The 22351-nt window shown below is 40.5% G+C and overlaps 1 protein-coding gene across 6 annotated transcripts in view; it reads left to right on the forward strand.

Moving 5' to 3' along the window:
* ADAMTSL1 (ADAMTS like 1) overlaps positions 1-22351 on the forward strand; it is an 881240-nt gene that overhangs the window by 716798 nt on the left and 142091 nt on the right. For all 6 annotated transcript variants that reach the window (XM_078436766.2, XM_078436765.2, XM_078436763.2 and 3 more), the window contains one exon: positions 22124-22334. In XM_078436766.2, the coding sequence (XP_078292892.2) occupies positions 22124-22334 (211 nt within the window). The remainder of the gene's footprint in view (positions 1-22123; positions 22335-22351) is intronic.

A 22351-nucleotide genomic window follows, 5' to 3' on the forward strand; every position in this document is an offset into this window, starting at 1 on the left:
ATAATGTTATTCCTAGCCAGTTGTCTCCTCAAATATTTGTGGGAGAGAGGAGGAAAGGGAAGAAGGAAGGAAAGAAAAAGAAAAAAGTCAGGGTGCCTGGGTTGCTCGGTTGGTTAAGCATCCAACTCTTGATTTCAGCTCAGGTCATGATCTCATGGTTCATGGGATGGAGCCCATGTAGGGCTCTGCACTGACACAACCTGCTCAGAATTCTCTCTCTCCCTCTCTCTCTGTCCCTCCCCCTCTTGTGCATGCTCGTGCGTGCTCTCTCTCTCTCTCTCTCTCTCTCTCCCCCCCAAGATAAATAAATAAACTTAAAAAAAATAGAGTAAAGGAAAGAAGTAAAATCCTACCCAGAATACAGATAAGGTACAGGGCATCTTGTCTCCACATCCTCGCTAGCCTTCACAGGCCATCTTTGAGCAATGTAGGGTTTCCCTAAAAGCTTCTGTCTAGGAGAGCTCACAATATACCAGGCACTGTGTTCCTCACTTTACATACATTATTTTGTTTAATTCTCCCCATGATTTTATGAGGATTTACTGTTCCTAACTTAACTTTATACCTGAGGAAAATGGGTCTTTAGATGGGTCATGTAACTAGCTGGCGGCAGGTGCAAATTTTGAACAAGATACTTTTAATTCCAAAGCCATTACTAAAGAGCTTGTGGTTCATCCCTTTAACCATTGCATCCTTTTAACCATGCCTCCCTCCATCCATTGATCTATCCCCTATCCTATTCTAGACATGGGAATTACCACTGTGAAAAGAACCAGCACTCTAGTCCCATAGAAGTTTATAACCTAGCAAAGATCACAAACAAGTTAATAGGCTCTTCTTTCTTTATCTCCCGCAAATAACCTTCATGTCATACTTCAGTTGCCAAGGGTAAAATATAGTGCTTAAGGGACAGTGAAAAATTCATTTACAGCACATGCTTCTCAATACATACAGGAAATGAACCATGCTAAAAGAGAACCTTCTCATATAGGAAATGAACCATGCTAAAAGAGAAACTGAATAGACCTAAAGTGAATATCTTAAAATCCAGCACTTTCATTAGGTAAAGCACTCAGTTCCTTGAAAAAAAAAATTTTTTTTTATAAAGAAATACTAAGTTCTCCAGAGAGATGCAGCCTGGGCTTATGAATCTGGAAGCCATTGGTGCAACTATCTTGGAACCTTGCATCTTTGCCACTATGAACAACCACTAGCTTAGTTTATGCCTAGTTGATGGCCTGTTCGTGTTGTAAATTATCAATACCATTACTCTCTTACACACACACACACACACACACACACACACACACAGTTCTCTTTCCCCAGGTTCCCCAGTGCAACCATGGGTCCCTGACTCTCTGACTCCTCTTCTATGCCACTGCCTTCTCTGACTCTCCTTGTACCTCTTTTCTCTCTCCCCCAGAAACTTAATTCTAATTACCTTGCCCTCTGACTACCCAAATTCCCAGATGACCCTTCTTTACCACTTGTGCAGGGCCCCAATTCTTTCAGCCCTTTTTCTCCCACCACCCATCTACCATTTATTCAACTCAACTCAACTGAGAATTAGGAAAGCAAAATGACCTAAGCTAATTCTTACTGAAGTGTAAGTGACTGACCCCCTGTCCTTCATCCCAGCCTTAAAAGCATGGGCTTGAGAGCATAAAATCTGGTATAACATCAGTTCATGTAACATACTTTCTCACTGACCTTGGCAGATGGTTTCAGAACTTCAGTTTCTTCATCTTTAACTCTTAGGTAATTGTTGTGAAGATATGTATATTAAGTGCTTAGCATAGTAATCAGCACATATCAAGTATACTCAGTGAATAGTGACAACTATTAGCTGTGGGTTTTTTGTGTTCTTTTTTTTAAATATCTCTGTAAAAAGTTGTGCCTGGGTTGGAGGATCCGGGTGATATGTGCTCACTTTAGGGAACTGGGGCTCTCACTTTTTTTTCCTGAAGGAAAGAGAGACAAGCTCTGTTACAGAGGAAAGTGACTGCCTAGTGTAAGCCAAGAATACCTGATTATACCTCATTCTATGAGCTCTAACCCCTGGGAAGTGAGTACTTTCTGCTGGTTAAGGAAAAATTGAACTCAGTTTAGCAAACATTTATTAAATCTTTGCTGTGTTGTAGGGTCTGAAGAAACAACCACATCTAAGATGTGAACCCTGAGACCAGGCACTAACATTTATTGGAGGCCGCTGCACAAACGGATCATTACAGTCCAGTCATAATGGCCATGGTAGAGATTAAATAGCTATTTTCTGGGAACAGTGATATGAGTCACATAATTCAGATCAGGGAAAGGGACCCAGAAAAGGTGGCCACTGAGCTGAGCCTCTTGTTCTTATAGATGTTGAAGTATTTTTTCCTGAAATTCTATTTAAACATGCAATTGAGGGGTGCCTGGGTAGCTCAGTTGGTGAAGCATCTGACTCTCGATTTTAGCTCAGATCATGATCCCACAATTCGTGGGTTTGAGCCCCATGTGAAGAACCTGCTTGAGATTCTCTCTTTCTCTCTCTCTGCCCCTCACCTGCTCATGCTCTCTAAATACATACATACATACATACATACATACATACATACATACATACTAAACTTTTTAAAAAATTTAACATATAATTGATATACTACTTATATATTCCCTCTAAGGTCCTACTTCAGGTATTTCAAAGGCCCTTGGGACAGTTTTGTGTCCTGCCTTCTGTCCCCTTTTAGTCTTCCAGATCAGTCTAAAAATGCATGATTCTTCTGTATTATAAGAGTATCTCTGGTTACCCCCATTAATTACCAGGGAGGTGATAGATTTATGTCCTATTGCCACATAATATAATAGCAACGATGCCAACTGTTTAAAATAAACCAGATTAATTTACTATCAGCTTTATTGAATCTCTGTCCCTATGGGTAATACTGGAACTTGAAACCTGATTATTTATCTATAAGTTCCATGTCTCTCCAAGGTACCATGCTGCCATCAGAGAGCTCTGATGGCTCAGGAGATTCGAAAGAAGACCTAGAACATAAGGCCTTATATCTGTGTAAGGAAGGACCACTTGGCTCAAACAGTCCCTGACATTTCCCTCAGCTGTAAATTCAAGGTTAAGAACTCTTGGGTTAGACAGTTTTGCAAAGTTCTCTGAGTTCTGTGAAACTTGGTGTTGTGTAAGTACAAGATACTGAATTATTACTGTCTGTTATTTCTTCTTTTAAGCCCCTGCTTCATCTCTTGCCATGTGAGATATTCCAGAGGGTTGGTTTTCAGGGCCCCACTGTCCAATCAGTCCTCCAAATATTTGCTTATTGCACCAGTGCCATCAGAAGATTTGCTTCACACACAGAAACAGCAGCATTACAGAGAAAGCTCAGTTTGGGAACTGACCCTGAAATTGTTTTGCAATTTCAGGAGTAAACAAACAGGAAATTTGTACTCTGGGCTTGGTTAAACGACACAGGCCAAACGTGGGTTTTTGCTTTATTAGAGTCAAAAGTGTATGTGGGAAGACTGTGTAGATCATTGCTGAATATGTGCAGGATGCCCTTTGAGAAGGTGAATTATAGTTCCTAATGGTAGAAACTGAAGCTTATTCATCACTGATGCATTTACCAGGGAAATTTCCTGGAATTAAAAAAAAAAATCTCTGCGGGTGGTCTGTTGCCCACCCCACCATACTTTTCCTGCTTCAATTCCTTCCTTAGACTAGCAATCCAGCAAAATCAAAGACTGCAATGCCCAGAGCATGTACAATTTTAGGTTTTTTTAAGCCGTGGAAAATCACAGAAGGAAACTGTTATAAGCAAGGTATTTATTGATGTAAAATTCACCACAACTAGACAGATACCATTTATCAATGCTCTTTTTGGGAGGAAAATGATGCCAGAATTATAATGTGGGGGAGAGGCCGATAGCGGAACCAGATCTTCCTCACAAGATGCACCCCACTGTCAAGCTTGATTTTGTGGCATTTTTTTTTTTTGCACTAATGGTAGGCCATTTATTTGCAACTGGGGAGATAGTACTGACAGTTGGGGAACCAGGAGAGCTTCCATTTCTCTCCTCTTCTTTCTAGGTTACCTATAAGGCATTTCCATGGGCCTTCTGCAGGCACATCCCAGGCACACCTAGAAACCCCTTATGTGAAAATGGGCACTGTCATGTACTTTATCTTTAATTTAATGGAGGTTGACAATATAACTGACCCATGGTGGAGTGAAGTGAAACCACATGTGGGCTGGATTGACCCTCCCTTGATCTAGAAAAGCAAAGTGTTGTTTTCCAGCTCACCCTTGCATACTTAACTCCTCCAGGAGGGTAGTTCTGCAGAACAAGGGGTTGGCAAGAGGTAGACTACTTTTCACCACACATGGTCTTGCCGCAGCTGTGTGTCTGTGTAGGTCTAGAAAGTAGGCCCATGGATTGTATTCCTTTCTCTTGACAAATAGAAAGGTAGTGTGTTGAAATCTTATATATTTGGCTATGATATATGATGTCTTACCGCATCTTTTCATACTCAAGTGTGTAAAGTTCCCTTTCCATTGTCTCTCTGAGCATAAGTAAACTTTAAATGTAAGCCCATCCCAACATTTGGGCCAGTGCCATAATTGTTTAATTGTCTGCCTCTTAATCACATTTAAAAGCCTTGAAATCTCCTATATGGACAAACCAGTGTCTGAAATGGATGGGTTTTCTGAGCATCAAATGTATCCATTTGTTCACAAAGAACTCTCTCTACCTGAAAAACTCAATTGAAAACATGAAGTGTAGGTAAGGCTTCCACTCCAATTCCCCATGCCCATGGCAGTTAATAATGATGGGTCAAGAGACTTCACCATGAGTCCACAGTCCTCAAGTAGCATTGGGAATCCATGTTTGTTGTGGCCAACACTTTTTCCAGTCAGTTATTGGAAGGTGGGTTCTTTTACTTTTAGTGACTGAAGGATCACGGTCACATGAGGAACTTGGTGGACATCAGATTCTCATCACTTCTCAGTCTGCTCTGTTAGCACTATTATTAGTACCAAAAGATCATAGAGCTTTATTATTTACGCTCTAAAAAGCCACCAAGTGGCAGGGAGTTTAGCTGACAGACTTGTCTAGAATCTAAAAATCTGACAAATGAGTCTCCCTCAGTGAGTGGGGTTACAGAATCCCAGAATGTAACTTGGCCCAATTTCCTCATTGTATCTGTGAAGAAAGTGAGGTCAAATGTATTAAGTGACTTGTCTAAGTAGCCATGGCTAGCAGAGCTCAAATTAAAAGCCTGAAAAATAGTGTTTCCCAACTTAAAACTCAGTGTTTCTCATAAACAGGTAGACTCCAGAAATTGGTACTGAAATCAGAATTTAGATCGAGAGCCAGACTTCCTGAGTTCAAATCCTGGCTGTGCTACTTATCAACTGTGTGTCCTTGAGCAAGTCACCTTACCCCTCTCTATCCTCATTCCCTTATCTTTAAGTGCTCATAGATGATGAAATAATAGGTTCCTCAGCGGTTCTGTGCAGACTGATGAGTTGATATATGTAAGGAACTTATGTGAGTACCTGGTTATTGAAAAATAGATTCCATATAAGAATTTACCAGTGCTAAAGATACACCAAGAGATGGACAAATTATTCAGATGACAGAATAGAGGACCCAGGTAGACATAATATACTCTTAACTGGAATAAGAAAGAATTTTTTCCCCAAACAACTGAAAGGATTTTTTCTTTATATCTCATTAACACTATAGAAATGAATTGAGTATTTTTGTACAGCTAAGAAGATACTAGTTACCTCAGGTAAAAATCTTTTATCCTTTCCAAAGATAGATAGATGGATAGATAGATAGATAGATAGATAGATACATAGGCAAGCAGGCAGGCAGACAGACAGACAGATATCAGTAAGAAAAGCATTCCTTACTTTTTGAGAGTGAAGAGTAGAGGGTAAGGGGTCAGGTGAGATATGAAAGAGAAAGGAAGAAAATAGTTGCATTCATAAAGCATGAGGATTTTTCTAATAATTGAGTATGAATGATTAATAATCAAGAATTAGGAATTCAGTTGACTTCCATGTGGCATGAGGGTAAAAACCCTCTCAGTGGTTTCTTGAAAGTCATGGATTCCAGTGTTCCTATTCAGAATTTAGTTTCTGGGTTGCCCCACTATTTTTATTTTCCTAACTGAAAAAAAAAATGGATGAAAATCTCTGAGGATCAGAGGGCAGCTAGGAAGTTTTCTGTGACCTGAGAAATGCTGGGCTGCGTGAAGTTAAACCATTAATTATTCCACGTATGGGATAAAACAAGCAAAACTGAAGAGCAAAATAGTTCCTCCAATTTGGATATGGTAATCGCAATAATTTCAAGGAACCACAAATAGGCCCAAAAAAGGAACCCCAAAGACCCATTCTTCCTGTTGGCCTCTCTTGTGTATGAGAAATACTACTATAACAATAATGACAACAAAAATAGTAATGGAAGCTGCTAGGTGGTATTTTGCTCCCACTCCCTGTGCAGGCTACAGGTTAATAGGTAAGAATACAGCTAATAATTCTGGAGGCAGAACACTTAGAATTGAATCCTGGTGTGTGTGTGTGTGTGTGTGTGTGTGTGTGTGGGCATAATAACAGTACCTATGTCTTAGGTGGCCATGAGGATTAAATGAGTTAGAGCATGTGAAGTTCGTACAACAGTACCCATAACAAGAATCATGACAAGTACATAACAAGAATCCCATAACTATTGAGAGCTATTTTTGTCATTTTTGCCCCATTTTACAGAGAAAGAAGTTGACATTCAAAATTGGTAACTTGCAAAAGGTTATAAAACACAGGTGGAAATACATTCCAACCCGAGCTGGAATCCAAGGTCAGGATCAGTCTGGTTGTTTGGCATTATGCTCATGTGCCTTCTCCTTGTTAAATATAACTCAGGGATTTAGGACAATTCATCAGTGCTATTCAGATCCAAGTGTGTTTAAAAATAGTGTTCCAGGGATGAAAGTGCTAGCAATAAATGAGCATCATGGATAATCAAAAACAAATGAGGGGTTTAATAAGCCAATATAAATCCTAAAGTGAGGATTTAAATTTATTCAGACTTTAGCCTGATAATAATCCCTTAACTCACCCTGAGATAACAAAACATCAAAGGGTGAAACATACATTCTATTTGAAGGGATCTTTGAACCTAACTTGAAAAATAATTTTAGGTCATTTTTGTGTGGTCTCATATGAAAACATTTGTGAAAGACCTCACTTTTACTCCTCAAATAAACAGCCTTCAGGGCTAGAGACTGCATGGGCTGCTGTTCTCCATGTCCTATGGATGGAACCCGTGTGTGTGTGTGTGTGTGTGTGTGTGTGTGTGTGTGTGTCCCTGCACTGACAGAATTCATCACATCCTGCATCCATAGCTAGGTGCTTCGTCTCCTGATTCCCCATACATCAAACTCTGGAGATGGGGAAAATGGCTCTATCTTTTGTTTTTCTCTGCCAAGCCAGGTTTGAATTGCATTTATGGTTTGGTTAAGCACGACAGAGGGCCTGCTTAAAGCACTGTCTGTGTCACCCTGTGCCATGGGCCTGTTGGAAGCCCCCCCCCCCCCCACCAAAGCCTGGCACTCCTTAAGATGAATGGGAAGGGAGCAGGCTGGGCATCTGGTCCTCACAGTGAAGCACATGCCATTCAGCAGTAACCTAAGAGCTGTAAGTTTGAACTGTAGTGAACTTAAGTCACCTTTGTCACTGGGGCTTTGGCTGGCCACAGTGCCTCTGTTTCCCAGGCTCCATTACCCACCCCTGTAATTATATCAAGGAAAACAGGAGTGAGAACCAGAGTTTTCCAAGGACTTCCTAGGCTTTCTACTCCTTCTTTCCAACCCCCAGCATGGAGATCAATAAATATGAGTTCCCAAAATGCATTGTGCTTTCCCACACCTCGTTCTGCATAGAATACCTTCTCTTTACTTGTGCCTTTGCCTGACCACCTCTTACTCTTCAAGCCTCAGCACAGATATCACCACCTCCAGGAAGCCTTCCATGATTCCATGTCTTCCCTCTTGACTCTCAGTCTATATTTTTGTACTTCCCTAACACCTCATGTTTGTCTGTCTCATTCCCGTGAGCCCCACTGAAATTCATGTGTCTGTCCCATTTACTGCTCTGTTCCTTCACATAGAACCTGAGCACAAAAAGTGCTTAACAAACACTAGTTGAATAAATAAATAAATGAATAGCACGTATTACAATGTTTTGTAGTTGTCTCACAAAGCCCTTAAGATCAAGAACTTTTTTTTAGGTCTGTGTCCCCATCATTTGGCATAATATTTAGTACACAGTACATTGTCAACAAATGAATACATGACTGTGGGCACACATACATATATGAATGGCCAAATATGTGGGTGGAAGAAAAAATCAAGTCTACAAAACTGACAAAACAAGTATGATGAAAGGAAAGAGGAGGAGACAGAATCTCACTGGAGATAACAGAATCGGGTCTGTGGATCCTGACATAAAGGACTGACCTTCCCAGGCATTTCACTTGCAGAGAAACCCCATGAATATAAACATCCACAAAGGTTTCTGTTTACAATATAAATAAATACATTAAAACTACTCAAGAGAACTGACCCATTAGTTTCCTGGGCTACTGTAACAAAGTACCACAAGCTGGGTATCTTGGAAGAACAGAAATGTATTCTCTCACAGTTCTAGAGGCTAGAAGTCTAAAATCAAGGTGTTGGCAGGGCCATTCTCTCTCTCTCCCTCTCTCTGAATCCTGCAGGGGAAGGATCCTTCCTTGCCTCTTTATAACTTTGAAGCGCTTAATCAGCAGCCTTTGGTGTTCATTGGGTGGTAGATGTATTCCCTGTCTTCACATGGTCATTTCCCCTGTCTGTCTCTGTGATCAGATTTCCCCATTGTATAAGGATAATAAGGACACCAGTCATAATTGGATTAGGACCCACCCTAATGACCTCATTTTAATTTGATTACCTCTGTAAATACTCCATTTCTAAATAAGGTCACATTCTGAGGTACTGGGAGTTAGAACTTCAACACATGTTTTCGGGAGGACATTATCGACCTGTATTAGGGAGAAAAATCTTAGGCTTGGGAAGTTTTAGTGAGGAATGCCACCTGCAAATCAATAGACAGACAGAGATCTTTATGGCCTGATTTGATGGGTGCCAAACTAATCCCTTAACTCCAAAAAACTTGATAATGCTTTATATTCTACTTGGGATGATGACTAGAGAAAAACATAGAATTACATCAAATAAGATGCCCCACCTTCTTGGTGTTCTTATAACACTAATATAAGAACTAGTGTTCTTATAACACAATGCTAGTGTTGTTTATTGTAAACAAGGGCCAAATGACAGTAAATCAGCTAGGGTTGCAAAGAGGATCCAGTTGATATGGGTTGGAATGGGGACAGAAACCTACCCCAAAGAAGAAGGGCTTGAATCAGACCTTGAAGTAGGAACATGGACAGCATTCCAGGCAGAAGTTTGGAAGCAAATTCACAGATGTGAAAAGGGAAAATGGTGTATCAGGAAGCCGACGTGTGGTTAAGCTTGGAGGAAGCTCACTCTGTTTGAGGCAGGTAATCTGGAAAAGGAAGAGTTCGTCTACTGGAAGATCTTCAGTGTGAGGATGCTAAGCAATTAAGATAAAAGTGAGAAAAAAAATAAAAACCAAAAGATGGTTAGAGGAAGAAAAAGAAAACCAACAAAATGACATTTGTGTTTATGATCTAAGTAAATCCTTCTCCGATCTGACCACAAGGAGAAAAGCCCTGCAACTATTTTTAGTAGAAAATTTCCACCTAGAATTCTAAACAAGCCAACTAAAATCTCAAATTCCCAAGGGCAGAAGTGATTTTGCGGATTACCGACCCCTCCAACCCATTTCTCAGGAAGCTCCTATGTGAGTTATAATAGCCAGGAGAAATTCTATCTCACTGAAATGTGCTGCCACCCAGATGACAGGGTGAGCAGAAAACGGGAAGCAGAATTTAGATGTTTTATTTAAATCAAGCTGCCTGTTGGTAAACAGGCACATGGGCATTTCTTGGGCATGGAATGTCATAGAGAATTGTTGGGGGTGTGGGAGGGAAGACACTCTGTACAATTGGGCCTAGTTTTGGTGCCATTTGCAGTTTGATATGCTCCGTGAAGGGGGTAGGTTTAAAGCAAATGGCATGCTAGTAATGAGATCGTAAATCTGTATGTTGCTACAAGTGCCATTTTTTAAGCACTATTCATTAATTAAAAACAAAAAGCAAAGAAGCCTTGACAAGAGTTATTTGCAATGTTGATAATCTTTATTTTATTTATTTTTTTATTTTTTTAAACAATGATTTGGGAAGTAAGGCAAACTCTCCTGGCTAAAACTCTCCTGGTCAAACTCTCCTTGACCACACTGTTTGCCTGTGGAAATGAGTGCTTTGCCATCTCAGGTGTTTGGTAATCCTGATTATAAATATTTTTATGGAGCCGAACCCTCATGCCAAACCAGCTGACTTCCAAGAGAAGTGTGGTTGTACCTCCTGTTTGCTGATCTGTGAAAGCTACCCTCTTACAGAGAGCCCTGCTCCTCATGGTGCTATTTATCATATATGCTTTGGGTTAATTTTTGGCCTTCAAATATATTTTTCCTCTCTATTGTCTAACACCTCCACTGATCTTTTCATTTGTCTTTTCCTAGACCACTTGAAGGAGTTTTCTAAAATACAGAGGTTGTACGTGAAGGTAGCACATCCATCTGCTATGGCATGTAACTGTTTTTCTAATTCTATCTAGCTTGCCCTTCACCGCTTCACAATCCCCTCCTCTGCCCGTAGAGACTTAGCAGGGTAGAAGGAGTGAGCTGAGTTCCCTTCTAAGCTTTGGGGAAATCACTTGTTTCTTTAAGTCTCAGCTTGTTTATCTATGAAATGGATATGGGAATGCCTGCCTTGGGTACTTCCGAGATAGGAGGATCAGGGAAGATAACATAGATGAACGAGCTTTGTGAATTGCAATCAGCCATATAAACATTAAATGGTCATGAGCTCCATTGTAGCCTGTCTTCTGAAACTCTGCAGTACTCATGGTTTAGCCAAATCATTTAGCAATTAGCTCATTGCTATAACCTAACGTTGCTATGTCTCCTGGGCATCCTTCGGTTCTCTCCACCTTTGCCAAAAGCATGCCGAAGGTCATGAGCATGTTTCCCACTTCTGTATCTGTCCTAGTGCTAAGCAATGAATGCTTGAATGAGAAGTTAATGTGGGCAGGTCACAGACATCCTTTCCCTCAGTCTCCATAATGTATGGTTACTTTATTTCACTCCTGATTGACTCCAGGAAGAATTATCACTCTACTCATTTAATTTCTATCCTTACAATAATCATCCTTGCGTTTAACAAATATTTACTGAGCACCCAGTTCATGTAAGCTAATATTTATAGAGCCCTTAAGCAATGCCTCTGTGCTAAGCTCTTTTCATAGATGTTCTCATTTAAACCTCATAACAACCCTTCAAAGTGGCTATCACTATTATTGTCTTTTTAAACATGAGTACATTATTAAGTAACATACCCAAGGCTGGGCATTTAGAGAGTGGCAGAGTAAAGTTCCTTCATAGATAATCCACTTCCAGAGCCCAAGGTCTATGTTATGCCACACTGCCACCCTGAGCATCTACGACATGCCGGGCACTGCGGTGGGTGCTGGAGATACTAAGATGAATAGCTCATGGCCATTGTACCTTTGCAGAATGCAGAGTCTAGTGAGAGAGATGGATGTGTAGACACATACCTACAGTGTAATGAAGGGGAGTTTGAGGGAAGAAAAAAATGCCATTAGGAGGAAAGAGACAGCAGCGTGCTGCAAAGGGAAAGGTCTAGCTCTGCCTCATGGGACAGATATCAGAAAAGTTTTCAGAGGCGGGTGATGTTTAGAATCCAACCTGAGAGTCAGAAGAGTTTGCCAGCCAGAGAAGATGGGTATTCAGCAAGGGTGAGTGTAGGGGTGACCTGGGATTAAACCAGAAAGGTATATTCAAACTCCTCTGTGAAGCACACTATAGGCCAGCCAAGGAATTGAACCCTTTCTTGTAGATAACAGGGAGCCAATAGAATTTTTCTGTAACTTTTATTTTGAAATCATTTTATTTTTTTAAAGTTACAAAATTAGCACACAGAGCTCTCTTATACCAATTTCCTCATTTCTGTAGTCATTAACATTTTGGGGGCTTTTGAGAATAATTTCAGGGAATACACCATTGCATTTCAATCCTTCAGTGTTACTACCTACGTACAAGGATGCTGTCATAAATAACCGCAGTATAACTTTCAAAACCAAGAAATAACACTAATTCAGTGTCACCATCTCATTCACAGACTCTGTTCAGCTTTTGCCAGCTGTCCCAACGATGTCCTTTTTAGGTATAAGATCTGATCCAGGGTTACCTGTTATACACTGGGTTGTCATTTCTTTCTAGACTCCTTAAATCTGGGGCAGCCTTTTCTTGTCTTTCATATTCTAGATAGTTTTGAAGACTATAGGGCATTTTACTTTGTAAAATGTCACTCTCTTTGAGTTTGCTTGATGTCTCTTCATGATTCGTGAATTTTTAACACAAGTATGCTATATTTTTTTTAGTGCATTGTATCAGGATACAATGAATGATGTTGTATTGCATTCATTGCTGATGATGTTAACTCATTACTTGGTTAAGATGATGTCAGCCAGGTTTTCCACTGTAAGATTAATAAGTACATTGCATTTATTATTAGTAGCAAGTAAGTATTTTTATGGGAAGATAATCTAAAGCTAAGTAAATTCCTCATCAACCTTTTACCTACCAACATTAGTATTCATTGATGGCTCTTACCTGTATCAGTTATTATTATGGTTGACAAATGATGACTTTCTAAATTCTATCTTCTAGATTATTAATCTTATTTTATTATTAATAATCTAGATTTTTAATAGGCATTCTTCAAGATAGAGCTTTCTCATTTATTTATTTGTAAATTTCTATTTTACTCAAAGGATTAAAACCCATTACTATCAAATCATCCCAGACATGGCCAGTGGGAGCCCCTTCAAACTGGCTTCTGTATCCTTTTGACATTTACTCCATCATTCTTTGAGCACTTCCCAGTTTTCTGACACAACAAGATGTTCCAGGCTCATTTTTTTATTTTCACTGCCCCTGCCCCACAGCCATTTCTACAGGAACAGATTCCTTAGTAGAGAATGCTGTTTAGAATCCAAAATCTGGGCACTTGATGTACTTGATTTTACTGAAATGTCATTGCCTCTAGCCCTCTCAGTAGAGAGGTCTAGGAAATATTATATACATTATGCGTATTTATATACATTCATTTATATCTATTGATATGACTCTATCTAGGTACCTGTCCATCTGTTAAAAACCATGAGTTCACACTGTTTTCAATAGCAATCCAATTCCATAAGGTTTATTCTAGTCTTCCCACTTTCCATATCTGTAACTCCTTTCTCTGACAGTAAGAAATCTGGATCCCATTCACCTTCATGTATTTATGTATTTGTTCAATCTTCCCTGTATGTCTGATCTCCAGATATCCTGGCCCATTACTGAGCCCTGTCACATGCCAGTGGACTACCCCTCACCAAGCCTCAGGCTAAAATTGAGCCCCTACAAAGGAGAAGAAGGAAAGAAGTTGGGGGTCAGGGAGGGAGCCAGTTAAAAAGTTCAGGTCCAGCCACATAGTACCCCCTCACCCCCACTGGGTCCACTGGACCAAAGCTGAGCCCTAGATATACTGGGCTGAAAGCTCAGCTCAGACTCCAATGGAAGTTTTTAAGCAGAGGAAGTAAAGTCACATTTTAGAAGCACTGGGCTGTGAATAAATTGGAAACTGGGAGATATAGGGATAAATTGGGAGCCATCAGTAATAGTTCGAAAACCTTGAGGGAACAAAGGATCCTAGACAGTGTTCCAGTTGGAAAAAGAGGTTTCTTTGCCCTACCTTAGGCTTTCTAGAGCTGGACATGTTCCATGTGTCTGATTTATTATTGCTTGATTGCTTTCTACCTCCTGACCTCAGAGACATTCTAAAGGAAAGAGATATCTTTGGGAGGCTTTTAAAATATCATATGATAGAAATGTTTTTTTTGTCTTTTTTTTAACTTTTAATGTTTATTTATTTTTGAAAGAGAGAGAGAGAGAGAGCACAAGCAGGGAAGGGGCAAAGAGAAAGGGAGACACAGAATCTGAAGCAGGCTCCAGGCTCTGAGCTGTCAGCACAGAGCCTTATGTGGGGCTCGAACTCACAAACTGTGAGGCCATGACCTGAGCTGAAGTTGGACGCTTAACAGACTGAGCCACCCAGGTGCCCCATCATATGATAGAAATGTTAAATAGAAATGTCAAGGTGGAGGATTACACACAATTTTAAAGAAAGCTTCTAACAAATAATTGGAATTTCCAATGGTGTTGTACGTCTCAATAACTGCATCTTTAAATTTTGAATAAAGAAATAAGCCCTACTTTGCTGCAAAAAATCAGGGTAAGAGAAGATTCTTAGGACACAGATTGGGGTGTAGAGAGTCTACCTTTAGAAATTATGTGTGTTCATACCAGCAACCAACAATGAGTTGCTGGAGGCAATGGCCATTACCTTTTCTGAAATAGTATAGGAGAAAAATGTTGGCAACTCACATAATGAGCTCTTGTCCAAAAGAAGGCAAAAATTCCTCCTTTTATATAGCTAATACAAACACAAGCTACTAAGAAATGCCAACCACCATGGGTCTTTGCCCACATTGTCTCTGATGGCCACCTTTACAAAAAACATGTCCTTGGGGGGACCACACTCAGCCTTTGCCCATTTGCTACCAAGTACCACTGCTGCTCTACTGAAATAACAACTCCAAGTGTATTCATAACCTTGGGTGGCATCAGTGTGTTGTTTTCTATTTTTTAAGAATAGATACGTCATTTTGTCAGTTGTCATTTCTGAACTTGTAAGCACCAGGAATCCTGGAATTTGTATCTTGGATCCAGTTTGAATTTCTGTATTCATCATTCTCACCCTAAGAGGCAGTACAATATAGTATTTAGGCATGCAGGAGCCAGGCTCTCTGGGTTTGAATCCTGATTTTCTTATTTACTAGCTGTGTTACTTTGGATATGTTACCTGACCTTCAAAAACCTCTGTTATGTCACCCTGTAAAATGGGGTAACTTACAGTACTTTATTCATAGGGTTGATGTGAATAATAAGTGACTTTGTATATGTATCACACATCTTGGGTAAGCTTTGCCCCAAGTCCTGCCAGGACCTCCGTGAAAGAGACTGGGATGATACAAAGTTGAAGCTTATAAATCCATAGTGCTGGCCTCTGTGATAGGAGCAGCCCCATTCTCAGAACTCATGTGTCTAAGTCATGGTAAACTTGGATGTGATGCATGTGGAATTGATCTGGCATTAGACATTCTAAGCCATGACTAATTAATCATTTAAGTTCTCTAGAACTCAGCTCCTTGGTGCTAAAATGCATAAAATAATACTACTTACCTCACAGGGCTGTGGAGAAGATTATAGGAGAGAGTGCATTGAAAACAACTAGCCACAGTACCTGACTCATTGCAAGTTCTGCGTAAATGTTAGAATTACTATTGTTATTGGCCATAATGTGTGAAGTCAGACAGATTGCTGTCACATCATGGCTTATGGCCATGGCTAAGGGTCTCTGCCTAGGCCAAGGCAAGAGGCTAGCCAGATCCAGGCAGGGTGACAGGATCAGAATGCAGTAGGCCAGATGTTGGGCAGAACTCCAGCACATGAGGGAAACAAAGTGGGAATTGGGAAACCAAGGCTAAACTTTAAAATCCAATTATAAACACAGGCCAACCCAAGTATATCTGATGTGGGGCAGAGGGCAAAAAGACTAATCCCAGCCCTGAGGGGTGGAAGGTAGCTTTCTGTCTCCTGGCTACTCTTGGTCAGGAGTCAGTTACTCAGGAGCTGGACAGGGTCCAGCCTGAAGCTACAGAGCATCAGCTGTGATCTGTCAGCTCCCAAGCCTCCTCTTCAAGCAGGTTTTGACAAAAAGCGCAGGAATATGGAGAAGAAGGCCAGAGAGCAATATGGAAAGAGAATGCTAGAGGAACCAGAGTTCTCAATAACATTTTGGCGAAGCGCCTAACCATGAAGCTAAACACCTGAAGCCTAGAAGCTGAAGGAAACCATAGTGATCATGTGTATCCTTATAGAGTCAGGATCCTTTAGCCAAAACCAGCGGGGCAGATGTGTTTTAGAATTCAGATTTTTTTTGTACTTTAGAAATATGTTAGGGTTACTATAACATAAATTATGTATTATTACCCCTAGTAAATTCTGGGGGGAAATGCCATAATCCAACAGGCTAACACTGCTGCAGTAAAGTATATAAATATTTACACTAAGTGGGATGCAACCTATAAAGGCATTATGTCAGTTCCGATCCAGTGCTGTCACCAAACACTTTGCACCACACTGAAGAAAATTTTGTGTTCAAGGCTTTGGGGACTTTGCAATGGCTGCTGACAGTTGTTCAGTGGACAGAGATGAAATGGTTAACCAGCCGAGTGACTAAACCAAGCACACACAGTTCACTGGGACTCCACTCAGTTTGTGTCACTTCCCATTTATTGAACATCTATGTTCTAGGCATCACGCTAGATACAGTGATTACAGTGACATACTTGTGTCCTGGGGCTGCCATAACACAGTACCACAAACAGGGTGACATAAAACAATAGAAATGTATTCTCTCACAGTTCTGGAGGCAGGGATGAAGGTGTTAACTCGACCATGCTCCTTCCAAAACCTGGGAGGTGAATCCTTCCTTGCCTCTTCTAGCTTCTGGTGTCTGCTAGGAATCTTTGACATCCCTTGGCTTGTAGAAGCATCGCTGCAGTTTCTGTCTCTATCATTACATGACATTCTCCTTGAATGTCTCTCTCCTTTCTTATGAGGACACCATTCATACTGGAATAAGAGCCCACCCTACTCTAGTATGATTTTATCTTAAGTGATTATATCTGTACTCACCCTACTTCTAAATAACGTCATGTTCTGAGTTACTGGGGGTTAGGACTCCAACACACAATTCAATCTAAAGTGCTAAACCAAAACAGACATTGCCCCATGCTCTCATCAAGGTAACAGTGGAGCAGGGTAGTCAGATTATAGGTGCATTGAGCACAGCAAAGAAAACATTCAACAGAATAATGAGAAAAAAATTACAAACCATATATATGATAAAGAGCTAATCTCCATAATATAGGAGGAACTTCTACAACTCAATAGCAAAACAAAACAAAACAAAACAAAACAAAACAAAACAAAAACAAAGCAAGCTAATAACCCAATTTAAAATGGGCTAAAGACTTGAAAGACCTCTCTCCAAAAAAAGACATATCAATGGCCAACAGTGTATGAAAAATGCTCAACATCTCTAATCATCAGAAAATGCAAATCGAAACCACAATGAGATATCACCTCATACCTGTCTGGATGGCTATCATCAATAAAACAAAGGACCACAGTGTTGACAAGGATGTGGAGAAATTGGAACCCTTGTGTATTGTTGAGTAGGAATGCAAAATGGTATAGCCACTATGGATGACAGTATAGTGGTTCCTGAAAAAAATTAAAAATAGAACTACCACATAATCCAGCAACCCCATTTCTGGGTATTTATCTAAAAGAACTGAAGTCAGGATCTCAATGAGATATTAGCACCCCTATGTTCACTGCAGCACTATTCACAATAGGCAACACGTGGAAATAATCTAAATGTTCTTCAGCAGATGAGTGGATAAAGAAAATGTGGTTTATACATACAAAAAAATACTATTCACCCTTTAAAAAGAAGGAAAGTCTTCAATGTGTGACAATATGGATGAACGTCAAGAACGTAATGCTAAGTGAAATAAGCCAGTTACATGAGTACAATACTGCATGATTCCACTTGCATGTGATATGCAAACAGTCAATTCATAGAATCAAAGAATGGATGGTGGCTCCCAGAGGCTGGATGAGGGGAGAAAGGAGGAGTTACTCACCAATAGGCATAAAGTTAAGCAAGAGGAGTAAGTTCTAGAGATCTGCTGTACAACATTGTGTCTATAGTCAACAATACTGTATTGTACACTTAAAATTTTGTTAAGAGGATATTGTATTGTGTTCTTACCACCATAAATTTTTGTGAGTGTTGATAATTTCCAGAGGGGGAGGTAGCAATGAGACTATATAGTAGGCGAATTTTACCCAGTTGAGGGATCCATCCCTGAGTGAGTAACATTGTCAGCAAAGACAGAGATGAGTAAATGTCAACCAGGCAATGTGAGGGGAAAAAGCATAATGCCCTATCCTCTGAGCGGCTGCCTCCTTGCATCGCTGGGCTTGTGGGGAAGCCAGGCTCCAGAATCTCAGGAAGGCCTGTAAGTGCCTCACAGGCTGCAAGACACAGCCAATCCCACCCCGAGGGTGACTTCCCAAGGCTGCAGCACCCCCTCAGAAACAGCCAAAGGCACAGAAGGCTGGAAGGCAAGCAGCTGGCCAGACCCAAGGCTCACAATTGTAGTCCCTACACAGACAAATAGGGGGAGAATCTCTGTTTTCCTTTCCCCTCCCCTTTGGCCTAAGTTGGTCCAAATACTTTCAACCGAGAATCAGCAAAGTGCTTAATACACAAATAGTTTCTGCTGACCTCCTCCCTTGAAAATGTAATATACTTTTATCATGGGTAGGCAGATATGTCTGTTTTGTGATTTGATGAACAGTGTTGAAGTGGCCTCGTGGCTGCCAAAAGGCCTCTGCTTCAAGGTCCCAGTGACCCAATTTCTTCCAGAGGTGAAGGCATAAGTGGGGGCACTAGAAGGGCAGAGTCCATACTAGGACAGGTTTTAACCTTGGACAACATTCACTGTGTAGGCAGCTCCTTTGTGAAACACACACATTGTGGTCATCAGCATTGAACACGGTTGTTGGATTTTGTTTTATAGCCACAACATATTAGAACTTTACTGAAAAGTAGGGGGAACACCCTTTTTTTGATGTTTATTTATTTTTGAGAGAGAGAGAAAGAGGCATAGGATCTAAAGCACGCTGTGCTCTGACAGCAGAGAGCCCAATCGGGACTTGAACCCACAAACTGTGAGATCGTGACCTGAGCCGAAGTCAGATGCTTAACCAACAGAGCCACCCAGGTGCCCTGGAAGACATCCTTTTTTGAACCTTAACAAACATAGAGAAAAGTGCACAAATCCTACACGCGTGCCTTTGTGATTTTTCTCGAAGTGGATCCAGACATAGCACCCAGATCAAGATAACATCCCAGAATCCCTCCCCCCAAGTCTCCTCTTCTAGTTACTGCCCACCAAGGGGAACTACATCCTGATTTTAACATCATAGATTCGTTTTATGTTTTGAACTTCATATAAATGAGAGCATAGTATGAACTTTGCTTTTGTGCCTTTCTTTACCCAATTTTATGTTTGTGAGATTCATCCACGTTGCTTCTTTTTGAAGTTTATTCTCACTGTTCTGTGTTATTGTATAAATATATCATCATTTTTTATCCACTCAGCTATTGGTGGACATTTGAATTATTCCCCATTAGAGCTATTATGAATAGTGCCTCTTTGAATATTCTTATATATGTCTTTTGATGAACATACACATGTTCAGAGGAGAGAGTATGTACTTGTATTAGTTGTCTATTGTTGCCTAATACATTTCCCTAAATCCTGGTAGCTCACAACAAAGTAAGTGTTTATTATCTCTCACCATTTAATGAGTGAGGAATCTGGGAGAGGCTTGGAAAGGCAGTTCAAGGTCTCTTATGAAGTTGCAATCGTCTGGAGGCTAGACCCAGTCCACCGGATATGCTGGCAAGGTAGCTCACTCATGTGATTGGCAAGTTGGTGCCAACTCTTGGTGAGCAGCTTCAGTTCCTTTGCATGTGGACTTTCCTGAGGACTGTCTGACTGTCCTCATGACGTGACAGCTGACTTACCCCAGAGTGAGCAAAGAGAGAGAGAGCCAAATGGAAAATATATCCTTTTCATGAGTTAGCCTTGGAGGTCACATAGCATCACTTCTGCTTAATCTTATTCCTTGCAAGTGAGCCAGTAAGTTCAACCCAAACTCAAGGCTTCATCTTTAGAAGGGAGAGGCAGCAAAGAATGTGTGGATATATTTTAAAACACAACATTTAAAGCTAGGAATTAAGCCAAACTAGAAATCTAAAAATAAGTTTATAGAAATTCACACAAGGATCTAAAAGAAATACATATTCAATCCAGCCTCTCTTCCATTCATTTAAAACTTTGTGAATGTTTATAGAACAGTTTTCAAAGTATTCCCTGGAAACAGCGTGGTACAATAGAATGGACTAAGACTTTGGAGCCAGACGCACCCAAGTTTGAATCCTGGATTCACTACTTACTAATTATGGGTTTGGGGCAAATCAACCTCTTGAATTTTCAGATTTCCTCAAATATAAAGTGGGAGAAGTCAGTAGAGCCTATCTCATGTTGTTTTGGAGATAATTAAATGAGATAATGGGTATAAAGTGCCCACTATGCTGGTAAGTCCCTTCTATTTGTTCATTTATCAGGAAATTGTGAACCATGTACATTAACTATCTAGAAGGGGCCAAAATGAACACTGTGAGTGATACAAAACAGACTCACAGAGCTTGCCTTCAATAGGTGTATACTCCAATAGGGCCCTTAACATTAAGGCAGAATAACTGTAATATAATTAGGAAAATGATCAGTGTCTGGAGCAGGTAGGGGCACAATCCTTTAAACGTGGGTCAAATTTGGATACAGAGAAATGGAAGACATCTTAAAGGATGGACCCGGAAAGGACAAAAAGTATTCCAAATTCAGAGTAACAGCTTGAGTAAAGACAGAACTAGAGAACCAGAGGGCATGAGCTGAGAATAATGAAGTTGTTTGCTACGTACATGACTTAAACACAGGATAGATGAGAGGAGGTAGTGGAAATAGGAGCTGGTAAGGTAGTTATAGATCAGAGTAGCAGAAGGAGATTAAGAGAGTGTGCACTCAGTTTTGCAGTCTAATGAGAAACATTAAGGCCAAAGGTTTTTAAGCTGATTTTCAGGGCTAGCTACAAAAGCTAGGAGGGCCTAGCTACTTAAGGACCTACTTGCCATGCTTTTCTTGGCTAACTCCTGTTTGTAGAATTTTTGTGCCTCACATTGTAAATAGAACTTTCTAACACTGATCATTAAAGAACACTTCCCACTCCAAGCCCAGGCAACTTAGCTTTTCCTTATCATTCCCATTTTGGAGGCTGCATCAACAGGGAAATGGAATGGGATTGTTTTTATAGGCCTGCAGCTCACTGTAAATGTACTTCGAAAGACTTGGCCATTTGGAATGGCCAATTATGCACTCAACTCCTCTGTGTGTATTTGACTTCTACTTCCAGATAATGAGCCATTCTCTCCACTTACTTCCCCTCAAGAAGACTGATCTATTTAGCAACCTTCATTTTTGTTACATTCTCCAGTCCTAGGTGGTGATGATATTTATACATTAGACAGAGACATTTCTATGCTGTGATGGAAGCTTGAAGGAAGTTGGAGCCAACGACCTTTTAGTCTGAAGCCAAAAAAAAAAAAAAAAAAAAAGCACAAATTTTTCAGTCTTGCTAAGAATGGGGACTAGGCAAATTAGCAGAAAAGCTTCTTCTAGACCTGTTCAAGATATAGTGCCCAAAGCCTTTCTGTGCTCAAACCTATGTCATATCTATCATACCCCCGCTTATTTTGATGAAATTTGTATACTTTCTCAAATTAGACCCAGTTATAACCATTCTTGGTGATTTTACGGGCAAAAATGGATGTTCCATTTTATCACCTACTTTGTTTATCGTAAAAGAATTCTAGAGCACCAAGGAGAGGATGGGTTCTAGGCTTGGGATAGAATTCTTACCCAATCTTATGCTGGAACTTACCACATTCCCAGGTATGTATTTTTACTCTGTTAGCAACACTTGATGTCATGATGTTCTCTGCGCAGGTACTAAGGGTGTCCTTGTCTCCTCTGATTTCTTCCCAGGTGGGAAATTGGCAAGTGGAGTCCATGCAGTCTCACCTGTGGGGTTGGCCTACAGACCAGAGATGTCTTCTGCTCCCACCTACTTTCCAGAGAGATGAATGAAACTGTAATCCTGGCCGATGAGCTATGTCGTCAGCCCAAGCCCAGCACAGTGCAAGCTTGTAACCGCTTCAACTGCCCCCCAGCCTGGGACCCTGAACAGTGGCAGCCAGTGAGTTCTGGGGCTAC

This window comes from Panthera onca, chromosome D4 (assembly GCF_046562875.1).
Source record: "Panthera onca isolate mPanOnc1 chromosome D4, mPanOnc1 haplotype 2, whole genome shotgun sequence".
Lineage (NCBI taxonomy): Eukaryota > Metazoa > Chordata > Mammalia > Carnivora > Felidae > Panthera > Panthera onca.